The sequence below is a fragment of the Lissotriton vulgaris genome, chromosome 7 (assembly GCF_964263255.1).
Source record: "Lissotriton vulgaris chromosome 7, aLisVul1.2, whole genome shotgun sequence".
NCBI classification, from domain to species: Eukaryota; Metazoa; Chordata; class Amphibia; order Caudata; family Salamandridae; genus Lissotriton; species Lissotriton vulgaris.
Window position 1 is genome coordinate 339,855,801 of NC_141695.1, and position 18,085 is coordinate 339,873,885.

The window sequence follows — 18,085 nt, forward strand, 5'->3', positions numbered from 1 at the left end:
TGGTGACAATTTTCATCGCGTGTTTTTGCAAACAGCTGGCTCCAGTTCTGCTGCGCTTGCTCCTGTACCGGCAAGATTGAGCCAGATTACTGAAGAGAAGAAACACGAGTCAAGCCACTCCCGAGATATGAGCCGGGATGAGAAGGGAGCATCAGGTGTTAGGGGTTTCCAAAACACTAGGATGATGTGCAAGAAAAGTGCTGAGTCACCATGAGAGGCATGACGCGCAGATGAACGAGCACCTCTTCTTATTGGTGGGTAGCGCTGTCAGTCCCCTTCTCTCAACGCCCCTCCGGGTATAAATACAGGCTCTGCCCGACCTCGCTTCAAACCCAGCTCTGAGTTGTGTTCTTGCTTCAACAGTGTTTGAACGGAACGTGGCTCCGAGTCCAGCGCTCTCCAGAAAACGTTATCCATCATTTACCTACATCTATCGCCAACAAACACACCATCAGCAACGCCATGGAGTCCCAGGTGCGCCAGAACTACAGCCGGGAGTGCGAGACGGCCATCAACCGCATGATCAACACCGAGCTGTACGCCTCCTACGTCTACCTGTCCATGGTGAGTACAGGCGCCGTCTGTCCGTCTCTACTCCCCGTAGTGAGTAGTACATACTGTCTGTCCTTATTAATCATTATGGCTGCAAGCTCTGTCCTTCCTCTCCGTAGTGAGTGCAAGTTATGTCATTCCTGCACTCTCAACGTCTAGCTATACACCTTCTATTTCTACCTGTCCATGGCTGGGCACAAGTCCTAACAAACTGAAGTGGGGGGGACTAACAAGGTTAGGCAAAATGCAAGTGAAATAATGATGCGTGCCATCAAAGCGCATGATCTCACTACATGTGACATCACAGGAAGTAACCTCACTGGAAGTGACATCACAAGAAGTGACGTCAGATATTAAGACCCCACACATATGTTTAGCAGGTATATCATGAGTACATTTAAGCGCATTATGAAACCTAACAAATGAGATATGGAGTTGGGTTTGTATCAAAAAAAGGTGGCGCAATCCAGACACAAAATCTGGGCCTCAACCAATACATACATTTTTTAAAGTCCTGCCACAAACAAATTGGCAACAAGGAGAAGCATGGTAGTAGATTTGTTAATCTTAATGGGTTACAAAGTCTACATTTTAAAATATTTGATTGGGATAAGGCATCTGATGCGAAGGTGCCCAGAAAATCTCAGGGATTAGTAATAATGGTGAGATTACTCTGGTGGTTAATGCACTTGCTGGAAAAATCTGTGTTTTGTAAAGTCCCACATTTGAATCAAAGTAGTAGAGAAGGTAAATGTGTCTCCTCCAAAGAACATCAATTTACACCCAGATGACAGATTTTCATTTTATGTAGATAGTAAAGTGGGTTACTGCTTTTAACACTAGGATCCTTTTGTTACCTGCAGTTCATACATTGTAATCCTTCTAAAAGACCACAGTGAGGTATGAGGGACATGTGACTCGTACACCTTGTAGCCCTCCCTGTCTCATGTAAATCATTGTGTACATTGATTTACACATGTACATGATTTAATGTCAATGTATATATTACGTAAAGGGCTTTGACACCCTGCATTGAGTTGCATAGCGCTATAAAAGAAATACAATAGTTTTATTAAAATTGTTATTTGTGTAAATACTGGGACAGTCCAACACACCTGCCATTCTTACAGTGCATGTATCTATTATATACAGGGACTGAACAAAGGCAAAAGCTGCCTCTCTTAAGGACTCATGAAGAGATAACAAGCTGTGTGCCCCTATGGCATTTACATTTAAGTGTGAGGTTCCAGGCCGCCTCCAGTCAGGATATTCAAACAAAAGGAGGCCTGATGGTCCCTCAACTTCAGCCCAGCTGGAGGTGAAAAAAAAAGCTCCCTCGCTGCCTGCACATTGCTGCTGGGAATGAAAAGCAGACAATATCCAGGCGCTGCTGAATGTGTCCCGGTGTCTGAAAATTACACCGGAACAAGATCAGCATATTTCTGTGGGGCCCAACTTCTTGTCAGGGGGGATGGCGTCCACCCTATGAAAAGAGTGGGTGGACGCTGTGTTCCTGCATGTACCCGCGACTTGTGCCCTGGTCCATGGTGAGTACAGGCGCTGTCTGTCCTTCTCCATAGTAAGTGCAAGCTGTTAGGCAGTGCATTTGTAGCCCTACGACTGTCGCTTGTGCGGCCGGTAGGTGCTGTCACCTGTCTCAGATTGCCAGAATGGCACCGACCTTCAGCGGGTATCTCTACACTGGGGGCAGGGCTTTAAGTGGTCTGGGTCTCACCGGTGCTGAGCACCGGCAGTGTTTTTTTAAGAGGGCCTCGAAACGGGTCTCTATCGGGCTCTGTTTTGTGCCCTGGCTGGCACAGGCGGTCCGGTTTTTTTTTCCGGACTGTAGTGACCGCAGGCACATCATGTGCATGTGCTGACACCGCTCGCTTCTCACTCGAGGAGAAGTTACGAAATTATGTCTTGCCGGGTAAGAAAAAGGGAAATCTTCTGAAGAGAGTCCTTATCTCTCTGGATTTCCCTTATCTTTTTTAAATTCACGTGCAGAAACATTGTCGTGGTGTCACCAAGTGGAAGCTTTTTCAATACTATTATATACAAGTCATAGTTGCTGCTTATTTATCTTATGCAACTAACAAACATTGACAAAGACAATGGTCCTGACTTGTTGTAGTAGTATCACAAGACCACTGACTCATTGTCAGTGAAATTGCTCTCCCACCCTCGCAGCTCCACCATTAAGTGAGGTGCCCCTGCCCCTGCACTCTTCAGTGTTGGTGATCGAGGCCCTCCTCCACCCGCAGGTTTCCCTGCGCCTCATCCCTGGTGGTCCAGTGGACCTCTGTCTCCTTTCTTTCTGCTCTTTCACTCGTTTTTCTCCCCTTTCTATCTTTCACCTTTCTGCACCTCTGCTCTTTTGTGCCTTATTTCTGCCCATTTTCCCTTTCTCGCCCTCTGCTCCTTCACTCGTTTTTTTACCCTTTCTATCTTTCACCTTTCTGCTCTTTTCTGCATCTCTGCTCTTTTGTGCCTTATTTCTGCTTATTTTCCCTTTTTTCTTTATCCCTTCTTTCCTCCCTTTACCTTTCCCCGCCGCTGCGGCCCCCCCCCCCCCCAGCACGACCGGCCCAATCCAGCTCCCCTCCCCGCCTCCCAGCTGTCCAGCCCTCCCCGACCCCTACTTAATGGCGGCCACTGCGGGGACAGGCGAGCAAGACCACTGACTCATTGTCAGTGAAATTGCTCTCCCACCCTCGCAGCTCCACCATTAAGTGAGGTGCCCCTGCCCCTGCACTCTTCAGTGTTGGTGATCGAGGCCCTCCTCCACCCGCAGGTTTCCCTGCGCCTCATCCCTGGTGGTCCAGTGGACCTCTGTCTCCTTTCTTTCTGCTCCTTCACTCGTTTTTCTCCCCTTTCTATCTTTCACCTTTCTGCACCTCTGCTCTTTTGCGCCTTATTTCTGCCCATTCTCCCTTTCTCTCCCTCTGCTCCTTCACTCATTTTCACACGCTTTTTCCCCTTTCTATCTTTCACCTTTCTGCACCTTCTGCTCTTTTGTGCCTTATTTCTGCCCATTCTCCCTTTCTCTCCCTCTGCTCCTTCACTCGTTTTCACTTGTTTTTTTTTACCCTTTCTATCTTTCACCTTTCTGCTCTTTCCTGCATCTCTGCTCTTTTGTGCCTTATTTCTGCTTATTTTCCCTTTTTTCTTTATCCCTTCTTTCCTCCCTTTACCTTTCCCCGCCGCTGCGGTCCCCCCCCCCCCCCCAGCACGACCGGCCCAAACCAGCTCCCCTCCCCGCCTCCCAGCTGTCCAGCCCTCCCCGACCCCTACTTAATGGCGGCCACTGCGGGGACAGGCGAGCAAGACCACTGACTCATTGTCAGTGAAATTGCTCTCCCACCCTCGCAGCTCCACCATTAAGTGAGGTGCCCCTGCACTCTTCAGTGTTGGTGATCGAGGCCCTCCTCCACCCGCAGGTTTCCCTGCGCCTCATCCCTGGTGGTCCAGTGGACCTCTGTCTCCTTTCTTTCTTTCTTTCTGCTCCTTCACTCGTTTTTCTCCCCTTTCTATCTTTCACCTTTCTGCACCTCTGCTCTTTTGCGCCTTATTTCTGCCCATTCTCCCTTTCTCTCCCTCTGCTCCTTCACTCGTTTTCACTCGTTTTTTTCCCCTTTCTATCTTTCACCTTTCTGCACCTCTGCTCTTTTGTGCCTTATTTCTGCCCATTTTCCCTTTCTCTCCCTCTGCTCCTTCACTCGTTTTTAGGGCTCGCCTGCTGTGCGCATGCGCACAGCTGGCAAGCTCTATAGGGGCCTATCCAGTGTTTAACCACCACTGGCGATTCCTTGCAGTGCATGAAGCGCGTGCACAATGCCACCAGCCGCCTGCCTGCCTGCCTCGCATTACCACATCAAAGGCAGCCCTCCCAGCGCATTTGTCACCCCCTAATTATTCACGGCCTGCCGGCCGTACTTTCAGTTTAGTCTCCTTTTATAACTTGTTTAACTTGCTCGCATTTCCCTCCTCCCCCTTCTGGGTCCTTATCTCCTCGCATTCCCCCCCTCCCTTCTCGCCCAGCCCTTTGATGCTCTGCTGTAGTCGCTGCCTCTAAACCTGTCGTCCCATCTTTCACCCTCTCGTCTTTTCTTACGTTGGCTACCCCAGTTATGGTTTCTCCTGCTGCTTCTTGCCCTTGCATTTTGTTCTACTGCTCAGTATTGCGCACAGCTGGCAAGCTCTATAGGGGCCTATCCAGTGTTTAACCACCACTGGCGATTCCTTGCAGTGCATGAAGCGCGTGCACAATGCCACCAGCGGCCTGCCTGCCTGCCTCGCATTACCACATCAAAGGCAGCCCTCCCAGCGCATTTGTCACCCCCTAATTATTCACGGCCTGCCGGCCGTACTTTCAGTTTAGTCTCCTTTTATAACTTGTTTAACTTGCTCGCATTTCCCTCCTCCCCCTTCTGGGTCCTTATCTCCTCGCATTCCCCCCCTCCCTTCTCGCCCAGCCCTTTGATGCTCTGCTGTAGTCGCTGCCTCTAAACCTGTCGTCCCATCTTTCACCCTCTCGTTTTTTCTTACGTTGGCTACCCCAGTTATGGTTTCTCCTGCTGCTTCTTGCCCTTGCATTTTGTTCTACTGCTCAGTATTGCTTTCATTCCTAGTCTCTTGTGCTCAACATGCACGTAGCCCAGCTAAGTCTGTATACCAAAACCCTTCGATGGCGGCGGGCGTACCAAGCCCTAGTCCGGATACGCATCAGGCAACATTATTTAACTTGGAGATAAAAGATGATTAACATTAAATTAATATTTAAGATTTTTACATTTTACAATTGTATTTATTCACAGCCTTAAATTGCATTGGGTGAACAGGTAGAGAGCATCGTTTAACCGTTAGAATTGCTGTTCAGTTTAGCAGCAGATATTTTTTGTTTTCTGTGCTGTAGTGTAGATTCCTCTATTTGTTCTCCATACATGGCTTTGTACCAGCCAGCATGTTTACATGAAAATGAATTGTAGCACACTAGTTAATGCAATGAATAAAGAGGATGGCACATCTGACCTGGAACTTGAAACCTAATTCACTTTGTGAATTGCTGCTTCTTAACAGCCCTTTGTTGAATTGTCCACTTGATTATGTACTGCAGAACTCACCTATGTTCATGAATTACTATTCACATTCCTTACCGTCGCACTGGCTGTACTCCACGCCTGATCTGTGCTCATCCTTTACTCCAAGTCTCTGCACCTCAGAATTACTACTACTTTGCCCTTGCTGTCCAGTTTTGTACAGATTTCAGTTCCACTGCTGGGCTCAGTCTGTTGTCATGTGACAGATGCACTTCTGAATTTCCTCATCGTCCCTTAATTACTATTATCGTCCGCTGCTTTGGCATTACTTCTGGATAAGCACCACACCTGAATTTGTGCTCTCAATTGTGTTTTTTTTCCTTTTACAGTCCTAGCATTTTGCCCCTTTTCACTGTATGCTCTTCGAACCGTGCTCCTTCGAATCATTGCCTGCTACGATTGTAGTTCTTGAAACTTGTTCCACTGTATTTTTTTCCTGCCTCTAAATTATGTGGTCTCCTTTAAGTTCATCCTTTTAAATGTACTTCCACTCTCGTACCGCCGTGTGACCTGTGCTTCTCTGAAATGGTGTGCTCCCTCTTTGTAATACCGCCCTGCCATAAAAATGTTTACTCTACAACTTTCATCAGTTCAGATCACCTTATGTATGCATTCTGAGGCATAAGTAATTCTCTTATGGCTAACCTGCCTGCAAACAATGTTCTTCTCGCCAGTTTTAACACCAATTCAGCGCTCCGTCCTCACTTGAAACCTTTAATTTGACTTCACAGAATGGCCAAGTATGGAATATTTGAGATGTGCTTAAAAAATGAACAAGCTGCTGCTGTCCATGTCACTGCACGTTTGAGGAATGGTGCTTCGATCAATTGCCATAACAAAATCATTCACTCTGAAAAATCAAGTTGAAATAGCCTTTGCACTCGGTATTACTGCGAAAACTGCTTGACACGCAGAATGGCTTTAGTGCTGGCACCGCCTATGACCTCCTTGTCCACGGATTAACTCACTTCTATCCTTCAACAGTGCCCCTCATCTCTGTAATCTCATGCTTTTCATTTGTTTTTTTACCGCTACTTCTACCAGTGTATGGTGTCAGGACACTTTCGATCACGCACACATTATACAAAGAAAGTGAATGATATGTGTGTAAATCAGTATACAGGAGTTGTTACATAAAAAATGCGTATTATTACAAGGTGTAGGAATCACACGCCATCCATACTGTAGTAGGCCTTAAAACGCACCACACAGCTCCACAGATGCACCCACCACCACAGATGCACCCACCACCCAGCTCCGCCGAGGCACCCACCACCCAGCTCCGCCGAGGCACCCACCACCCAGCTCCGCCGAGGCACCCACCACACAGCTCCACCGAGGCACCCACCACACAGCTCCACCGATACACCCACCACACAGCTCCACCGATGCTCCACCACGCAGCTCCATCAATGCACCCACTAAGCTCCACTGATGCACCCACCACACAGCTCCACCTACACAGCTCCACCGATGCACCCACCACACAGCTCCACCGATGCACCCACCACACAGCTCCACCGATGCACCCACCACACAGCTCCACCGACACAGCTCCACCGATGCACCCATCACACAGCTCCACCGATGCACCCATCACACAGCTCCACCGATGCACCCACCACACAGCTCCACCGATGCACCCACCACACAGCTCCACCAAGGCACCCACCACACAGCTCCACCGATGCTCCAACTAAGCTCCACCAAATGCACCCACCAAACAGCTCCATCAATGCACCCACTAAGCTCCACTGATGCACCGACCACACAGCTCCACCTACACAGCTCCACCGATGCACCCTCCACCGATACACCCACCTCCACCGACACAGTTCCAACGATGCACCCACCACCCAGCTCCACTGATGCACCCACCACACAGCTCCACCGACACAGCTCCACCGATGCACCCACCACACAGCTCCACCGATGCACCCACCACACAGCTCCACCTACACAGCTCCACCGATGCACCCACCACACAGCTCCACCGATGCACCCACCACACAGCTCCACCGATGCACCCACCACACAGCTCCACCGATGCACCCACCACACAGCTCCACCGATGCACCCACCACACAGCTCCACCGATGCACCCACCACACAGCTCCACTGATGCACCCACCACACAGCTCCACCAAGGCACCCACCACACAGCTCCACCAAGGCACCCACCACACAGCTCCACCGATGCACCCACCACCCAGCTCCACCGATGCACCCACCACACAGCTCCACCGACACAGCTCCACCAATGCACCCACCACACAGCTCCACCGATGCACTCACCACACAGCTCCACCAAGGCACCCACCACACAGCTCCACCGATGCACCCACCACACAGCTCCACTGATGCACCCACCACCCAGCTCCACCGATGCACCCACCACACAGCTCCACCGACACAGCTCCACCGAAGCACCCACCACACAGCTCCACCGAAGCACCCACCACACAGCTCCACCGAAGCACCCACCACACAGCTCCACAGATGCACCCACCACCCAGCTCCACCGAGGCACCCACCACACAGCTCCGCCGAGGCACCCACCACACAGCTCCGCCGAGGCACCCACCACACAGCTCCGCCGAGGCACCCACCACACAGCTCCACCGATACACCCACCACACAGCTCCACCGATGGTCCAACTAAGCTCCACCAATGCACCCACCACACAGCTCCATCAATGCATCCACTAAGCTCCACTGATGCACCCACCACACAGCTCCGTCTACACAGCTCCACCGATGCACCCACCACACAGCTCCACCGATGCACCCACCACACAGCTCCACCGAGGCAGCCACCACACAGCTCCACCGACACAGCTACAACGATGCACCCACCACCCAGTTCCACCCAGTTCCACCGATGCACCCACCACACAGCTCCACCAATTCACCCACCACACAGCTCCACCGACACAGCTCCACCAATTCACCCACCACACAGCTCCACCGACACAGCTCCACCAATGCACCCACCACACAGCTCCACCGATGCACCCACCACCCAGCTCCACCGATGCACCCACCACACAGCTCCACCGACACAGCTCCACCGAAGCACCCACCACACAGCTCCACCGAAGCACCCACCACCCAGCTCCACCGAGGCACCCACCACACAGCTCCACCGAGGCACCCACCACACAGCTCCGCCGAGGCACCCACCACACAGCTCCGCCGAAGCACCCACCACACAGCTCCACCGAAGCACCCACCACACAGCTCCACCGAAGCACCCACCACACAGCTCCACCGAAGCACCCACCACACAGCTCCACCGAGGCACCCACCCCCCAGCTCCACCGAGGCACCCACCCCCCAGCTCCACCGAGGCACCCACCACACAGCTCCGCCGAGGCACCCACCACACAGCTCCACCGATACAGCTCCACCGATGCACCCACCACACAGCTCCACCGATGCACCCACCACACAGCTCCACCGATGCACCCACCACACAGCTCCACCGATGCACCCACCACACAGCTCCACCGATGCACCCACCACACAGCTCCACCGATGCACCCACCACACAGCTCCACTGATGCACCCACCACACAGCTCCACTGATGCACCCACCACACAGCTCCACTGATGCACCCACCACACAGCTCCACTGATGCACCCACCACACAGCTCCACTGATGCACCCACCACACAGCTCCACTGATGCACCCACCACACAGCTCCACTGATGCACCCACCACACAGCTCCACTGATGCACCCACCACACAGCTCCACTGATGCAGCCACCACACAGCTCCACTGATGCAGCCACCACACAGCTCCACCGATGCACCCACCACACAGCTCCACCGATGCACCCACCACACAGCTCCACCGATGCACCCACCACACAGCTCCACTGATGCACCCACCACACAGCTCCACTGATGCACCCACCACACAGCTCAACTTTTGCACCCACCACACAGCTCCACCGAGGCAGCCACCACACAGCTCCACCGACACAGCTACAACGATGCACCCACCTCCCAGTTCCACCGATGCACCCACCACACAGCTCCACCGACACAGCTCCACCAATGCACCCACCACACAGCTCCGCCGATGCACTCACCACACAGCTCCACCAAGGCATCCACCACACAGCTCCACCGATGCACCCACCACCCAGCTCCACCTACACAGCTCCACCGATGCACCCACCACACAGCTCCACCGATGCACCCACCACACAGCTCCACCGATGCACCCACCACACAGCTCCACCGATGCACCCACCACACAGCTCCACCGATGCACCCACCACACAGCTCCACCGATGCACCCACCACACAGCTCCACTGATGCACCCACCACACAGCTCCACTGATGCACCCACCACACAGCTCAACTTTTGCACCCACCACACAGCTCCACCGAGGCAGCCACCACACAGCTCCACCGACACAGCTACAACGATGCACCCACCACCCAGTTCCACCGATGCACCCACCACACAGCTCCGCGGACACAGCTCCACCAATGCACCCACCACACAGCTCCACCGATGCACTCACCACACAGCTCCACCAAGGCATCCACCACACAGCTCCACCGATGCACCCACCACCCAGCTCCACCGATGCACCCACCACACAGCTCCACCGACACAGCTCCACCGAAGCACCCACCACACAGCTCCACCGAAGCACCCACCACACAGCTCCACAGATGCACCCACCACCCAGCTCCGCCGAGGCACCCACCACACAGCTCCGCCGAGGCACCCACCACACAGCTCCACCGATACACCCACCACACAGCTCCACCGATGGTCCAACTAAGCTCCACCAATGCACCCACCACACAGCTCCATCAATGCATCCACTAAGCTCCACTGATGCACCCACCACACAGCTCCGCCTACACAGCTCCACCGATGCACCCACCACAGAGCTCCACCGATGCACCCACCACAGAGCTCCACCGATGCACCCACTACACAGCTCCACCGATGCACCCACCACACAGCTCCACCGATGCACCCACCACACAGCTCCACCGAAGCACCCACCACCCAGCTCCACCGATGCACCCACCACACAGCTCTACCGATGCACCCACCACACAGCTCCACCGATGCACCCACCACACAGCTCCACCGATGCACCCACCACACAGCTCCACCGATGCACCCACCACCCAGCTCCACCGATGCACCCACCACACAGCTCCACCGACACAGCTCCACCGAAGCACCCACCACACAGCTCCACCGAAGCACCCACCACACAGCTCCACCGAAGCACCCACCACACAGCTCCACCGACACAGCTCCACCGAAGCACCCACACAGCTCCACCGAAGCACCCACCACACAGCTCCACCGAAGCACCCACCACACAGCTCCACCGAAGCACCCACCACACAGCTCCACAGAGGCACCCACCACACAGCTCCGCCGAGGCACCCACCACACAGCTCCGCCGAGGCACCCACCACACAGCTCTGCCGAGGCACCCACCACACAGCTCTGCCGAGGCACCCACCACACAGCTCTGCCGAGGCACCCACCACACAGCTCCACCGATGCACCCACCACACAGCTCCACCGATGCACCCACCACACAGCTCCACCTACACAGCTCCACCGATGCACCCACCACACAGCTCCACTGATGCACCCACCACACAGCTCCGCCGAGGCACCCACCACACAGCTCCACCGAAGCACCCACCACCCAGCTCCACCGAAGCACCCACCACCCAGCTCCACCGAAGCACCCACCACCCAGCTCCACCGAAGCACCCACCACCCAGCTCCACCGATGCACCCACCACACAGCTCCACCGATGCACCCACCACACAGCTCCACCGATGCACCCACCACACAGCTCCACCGATGCACCCACTACATAGCTCCACCTACACAGCTCTACCGATGCACCCACCACACAGCTCCACTGATGCACCCACCACACAGCTCCACCGATGCACCCACCACCCAGCTCCACCGATGCACCCACCACCCAGCTCCACCGATGCACCCACCACCCAGCTCCACCGATGCACCCACCACCCAGCTCCACCGATGCACCCACCACACAGCTCCACCGATGCACCCACCACACAGCTCCACCGATGCACCCACCACACAGCTCCACCGATGCACCCACCACACAGCTCCACCGATGCACCCACCACACAGCTCCACCGATGCACCCACCACACAGCTCCACCTACACAGCTCCACAGATGCACCCACCACCCAGCTCCACTGATGCACCCACCACACAGCTCCACCTACACAGCTCCACCGGTGCACCCACCACACAGCTCCACTGATGCACCCACCACACAGCTCCACTGATGCACCCACCACACAGCTCCACTGATGCACCCACCACACAGCTCCACCTACACAGCTCCACCGATGCACCCACCACACAGCTCCACCGATGCACCCACCACACAGCTCCACCGATGCACCCACCACACAGCTCCACCGATGCACCCACCACACAGCTCCACCGATGCACCCACCACACAGCTCCACTGATGCTCCCACCACACAGCTCCACCGAGGCAGCCACCACACAGCTCCACCGACACAGCTACAACGATGCACCCACCTCCCAGTTCCACCGATGCACCCACCACACAGCTCCACCGACACAGCTCCACCAATGCACCCACCACACAGCTCCGCCGATGCACTCACCACACAGCTCCACCAAGGCATCCACCACACAGCTCCACCGATGCACCCACCACCCAGCTCCACCTACACAGCTCCACCGATGCACCCACCACACAGCTCCACCGATGCACCCACCACACAGCTCCACCGATGCACCCACCACACAGCTCCACCGATGCACCCACCACACAGCTCCACCGATGCACCCACCACACAGCTCCACCGATGCACCCACCACACAGCTCCACTGATGCACCCACCACACAGCTCAACTTTTGCACCCACCACACAGCTCCACTGATGCTCCCACCACACAGCTCCACCGAGGCAGCCACCACACAGCTCCACCGACACAGCTACAACGATGCACCCACCTCCCAGTTCCACCGATGCACCCACCACACAGCTCCACCGACACAGCTCCACCAATGCACCCACCACACAGCTCCGCCGATGCACTCACCACACAGCTCCACCAAGGCATCCACCACACAGCTCCACCGATGCACCCACCACCCAGCTCCACCTACACAGCTCCACCGATGCACCCACCACACAGCTCCACCGATGCACCCACCACACAGCTCCACCGATGCACCCACCACACAGCTCCACCGATGCACCCACCACACAGCTCCACCGATGCACCCACCACACAGCTCCACTGATGCACCCACCACACAGCTCCACTGATGCACCCACCACACAGCTCCACTGATGCACCCACCACACAGCTGCACCTACACAGCTCCACCGATGCACCCACCACCCAGCTCCACTGATGCACCTACCACACAGCTCAACTTTTGCACCCACCACACAGCTCCACCGAGGCAGCCACCACACAGCTCCACCGACACAGCTACAACGATGCACCCACCACCCAGTTCCACCGATGCACCCACCACACAGCTCCGCGGACACAGCTCCACCAATGCACCCACCACACAGCTCCACCGATGCACTCACCACACAGCTCCACCAAGGCATCCACCACACAGCTCCACCGATGCACCCACCACCCAGCTCCACCGATGCACCCACCACACAGCTCCACCGACACAGCTCCACCGAAGCACCCACCACACAGCTCCACTGAAGCACCCACCACACAGCTCCACAGATGCACCCACCACCCAGCTCCGCCGAGGCACCCACCACACAGCTCCGCCGAGGCACCCACCACACAGCTCCACCGATACACCCACCACACAGCTCCACCGATGGTCCAACTAAGCTCCACCAATGCACCCACCACACAGCTCCATCAATGCATCCACTAAGCTCCACTGATGCACCCACCACACAGCTCCGCCTACACAGCTCCACCGATGCACCCACCACAGAGCTCCACCGATGCACCCACCACAGAGCTCCACCGATGCACCCACTACACAGCTCCACCGATGCACCCACCACACAGCTCCACCGATGCACCCACCACACAGCTCCACCGAAGCACCCACCACCCAGCTCCACCGATGCACCCACCACACAGCTCTACCGATGCACCCACCACACAGCTCCACCGATGCACCCACCACACAGCTCCACCGATGCACCCACCACACAGCTCCACCGATGCACCCACCACCCAGCTCCACCGATGCACCCACCACACAGCTCCACCGACACAGCTCCACCGAAGCACCCACCACACAGCTCCACCGAAGCACCCACCACACAGCTCCACCGAAGCACCCACCACACAGCTCCACCGACACAGCTCCACCGAAGCACCCACACAGCTCCACCGAAGCACCCACCACACAGCTCCACCGAAGCACCCACCACACAGCTCCACCGAAGCACCCACCACACAGCTCCACAGAGGCACCCACCACACAGCTCCGCCGAGGCACCCACCACACAGCTCCGCCGAGGCACCCACCACACAGCTCTGCCGAGGCACCCACCACACAGCTCTGCCGAGGCACCCACCACACAGCTCTGCCGAGGCACCCACCACACAGCTCCACCGATGCACCCACCACACAGCTCCACCGATGCACCCACCACACAGCTCCACCTACACAGCTCCACCGATGCACCCACCACACAGCTCCACTGATGCACCCACCACACAGCTCCGCCGAGGCACCCACCACACAGCTCCACCGAAGCACCCACCACCCAGCTCCACCGAAGCACCCACCACCCAGCTCCACCGAAGCACCCACCACCCAGCTCCACCGATGCACCCACCACACAGCTCCACCGATGCACCCACCACCCAGTTCCACCGATGCACCCACCACACAGCTCCGCGGACACAGCTCCACCAATGCACCCACCACACAGCTCCACCGATGCACTCACCACACAGCTCCACCAAGGCATCCACCACACAGCTCCACCGATGCACCCACCACCCAGCTCCACCGATGCACCCACCACACAGCTCCACCGACACAGCTCCACCGAAGCACCCACCACACAGCTCCACTGAAGCACCCACCACACAGCTCCACAGATGCACCCACCACCCAGCTCCGCCGAGGCACCCACCACACAGCTCCGCCGAGGCACCCACCACACAGCTCCACCGATACACCCACCACACAGCTCCACCGATGGTCCAACTAAGCTCCACCAATGCACCCACCACACAGCTCCATCAATGCATCCACTAAGCTCCACTGATGCACCCACCACACAGCTCCGCCTACACAGCTCCACCGATGCACCCACCACAGAGCTCCACCGATGCACCCACCACAGAGCTCCACCGATGCACCCACTACACAGCTCCACCGATGCACCCACCACACAGCTCCACCGATGCACCCACCACACAGCTCCACCGAAGCACCCACCACACAGCTCCACCGATGCACCCACCACACAGCTCTACCGATGCACCCACCACACAGCTCCACCGATGCACCCACCACACAGCTCCACCGATGCACCCACCACACAGCTCCACCGATGCACCCACCACCCAGCTCCACCGATGCACCCACCACACAGCTCCACCGACACAGCTCCACCGAAGCACCCACCACACAGCTCCACCGAAGCACCCACCACACAGCTCCACCGAAGCACCCACCACACAGCTCCACCGACACAGCTCCACCGAAGCACCCACACAGCTCCACCGAAGCACCCACCACACAGCTCCACCGAAGCACCCACCACACAGCTCCACCGAAGCACCCACCACACAGCTCCACAGAGGCACCCACCACACAGCTCCGCCGAGGCACCCACCACACAGCTCCGCCGAGGCACCCACCACACAGCTCTGCCGAGGCACCCACCACACAGCTCTGCCGAGGCACCCACCACACAGCTCTGCCGAGGCACCCACCACACAGCTCCACCGATGCACCCACCACACAGCTCCACCGATGCACCCACCACACAGCTCCACCTACACAGCTCCACCGATGCACCCACCACACAGCTCCACTGATGCACCCACCACACAGCTCCGCCGAGGCACCCACCACACAGCTCCGCCGAGGCACCCACCACACAGCTCCACCGAAGCACCCACCACCCAGCTCCACCGAAGCACCCAGCTCCACCGAAGCACCCACCACCCAGCTCCACCGAAGCACCCACCACCCAGCTCCACCGATGCACCCACCACACAGCTCCACCGATGCACCCACCACACAGCTCCACCGATGCACCCACCACACAGCTCCACCGATGCACCCACTACATAGCTCCACCTACACAGCTCTACCGATGCACCCACCACACAGCTCCACTGATGCACCCACCACACAGCTCCACTGATGCACCCACCACCCAGCTCCACCGATGCACCCACCACCCAGCTCCACCGATGCACCCACCACACAGCTCCACCGATGCACCCACCACACAGCTCCACCGATGCACCCACCACACAGCTCCACCGATGCACCCACCACACAGCTCCACCGATGCACCCACCACACAGCTCCACCGATGCACCCACCACACAGCTCCACCGATGCACCCACCACACAGCTCCACCTACACAGCTCCACAGATGCACCCACCACCCAGCTCCACTGATGCACCCACCACACAGCTCCACCTACACAGCTCCACCGATGCACCCACCACACAGCTCCACTGATGCACCCACCACACAGCTCCACTGATGCACCCACCACACAGCTCCACTGATGCACCCACCACACAGCTCCACCTACACAGCTCCACCGATGCACCCACCACACAGCTCCACCGATGCATCCACCACACAGCTCCACCTACACAGCTCCACCGATGCACCCACCACACAGCTCCACTGATGCACCCACCACACAGCTCCACCGATGCACCCACCACACAGCTCCACCGATGCACCCACCACACAGCTCCACCTACACAGCTCCACAGATGCACCCACCACCCAGCTCCACCGAGGCACCCACCACACAGCTCCGCCGAGGCACCCACCACACAGCTCCACCGATGCACCCACCACACAGCTCCACCGATGCACCCACCACACAGCTCCACCGATGCACCCACCACACAGCTCCACCTACACAGCTCCACAGATGCACCCACCACCCAGCTCCACTGATGCACCCACCACACAGCTCCACCTACACAGCTCCACCGATGCACCCACCACACAGCTCCACTGATGCACCCACCACACAGCTCCACTGATGCACCCACCACACAGCTCCACTGATGCACCCACCACACAGCTCCACTGATGCACCCACCACACAGCTCCACCTACATAGCTCCACCGATGCACCCACCACACAGCTCCACCGATGCACCCACCACACAGCTCCACCGATGCATCCACCACACAGCTCCACCTACACAGCTCCACCGATGCACCCACCACACAGCTCCACTGATGCACCCACCACACAGCTCCACCGATGCACCCACCACACAGCTCCACCGATGCACCCACCACACAGCTCCACAGATGCACCCACCACCCAGCTCCGCCGAGGCACCCACCACACAGCTTCACCGAAGCACCCACCACCCAGCTCCACCGAAGTACCCACCACCCAGCTCCACCGAAGCATCCACCACCCAGCTCCACCGATGCACCCACCACACAGCTCCACCGATGCACCCACCACACAGCTCCACCGATGCACCCACCACACAGCTCCACCGATGCACCCACCACACAGCTCCACCGATGCACCCACCACACAGCTCCACCGATGCACCCACCACACAGCTCCACCGATGCACCCACCACACAGCTCCACTGATGCACCCACCACACAGCTCCACCGATGCACCCACCACACAGCTCCACCGATGCACCCACCACACAGCTCCACCGATGCACCCACCACACAGCTCCACCGATGCACCCACCACACAGCTCCACCGATGCACCCACCACACAGCTCCACCGATGCACCCACCACACAGCTCCACCGATGCACCCACCACACAGCTCCACCGATGCACCCACCACACAGCTCCACCGATGCACCCACCACACAGCTCCACCGATGCACCCACCACACAGCTCCACTGATGCACCCACCACACAGCTCCACTGATGCACCCACCACACAGCTCCACTGATGCACCCACCACACAGCTCCACTGATGCAGCCACCACACAGCTCCACCGACACAGCTACAACGATGCACCCACCACCCAGTTCCACCGATGCACCCACCACACAGCTCCACCGACACAGCTCCACCGATGCACCCACCACACAGCTCCACCGATGCACCCACCACACAGCTCCACCTACACAGCTCCACCGATGCACCCACCACACAGCTCCACTGATGCACCCACCACACAGCTCTAC

General features: G+C 57.3%; 1 protein-coding gene across 1 annotated transcript in view; it reads left to right on the plus strand.

Moving 5' to 3' along the window:
- Nucleotides 1-221: 221 nt before the first annotated feature.
- Nucleotides 222-18,085, plus strand: part of LOC147701529 (ferritin heavy chain B-like) — a 33,405-nt gene continuing 15,541 nt past the window's right edge. Inside the window, exon 1 of the mRNA XM_086930210.1 lies at nucleotides 222-564. Within this exon, the coding sequence (XP_086786336.1) occupies nucleotides 463-564 (102 nt within the window). The 5' untranslated portion in view covers nucleotides 222-462. The remainder of the gene's footprint in view (nucleotides 565-18,085) is intronic.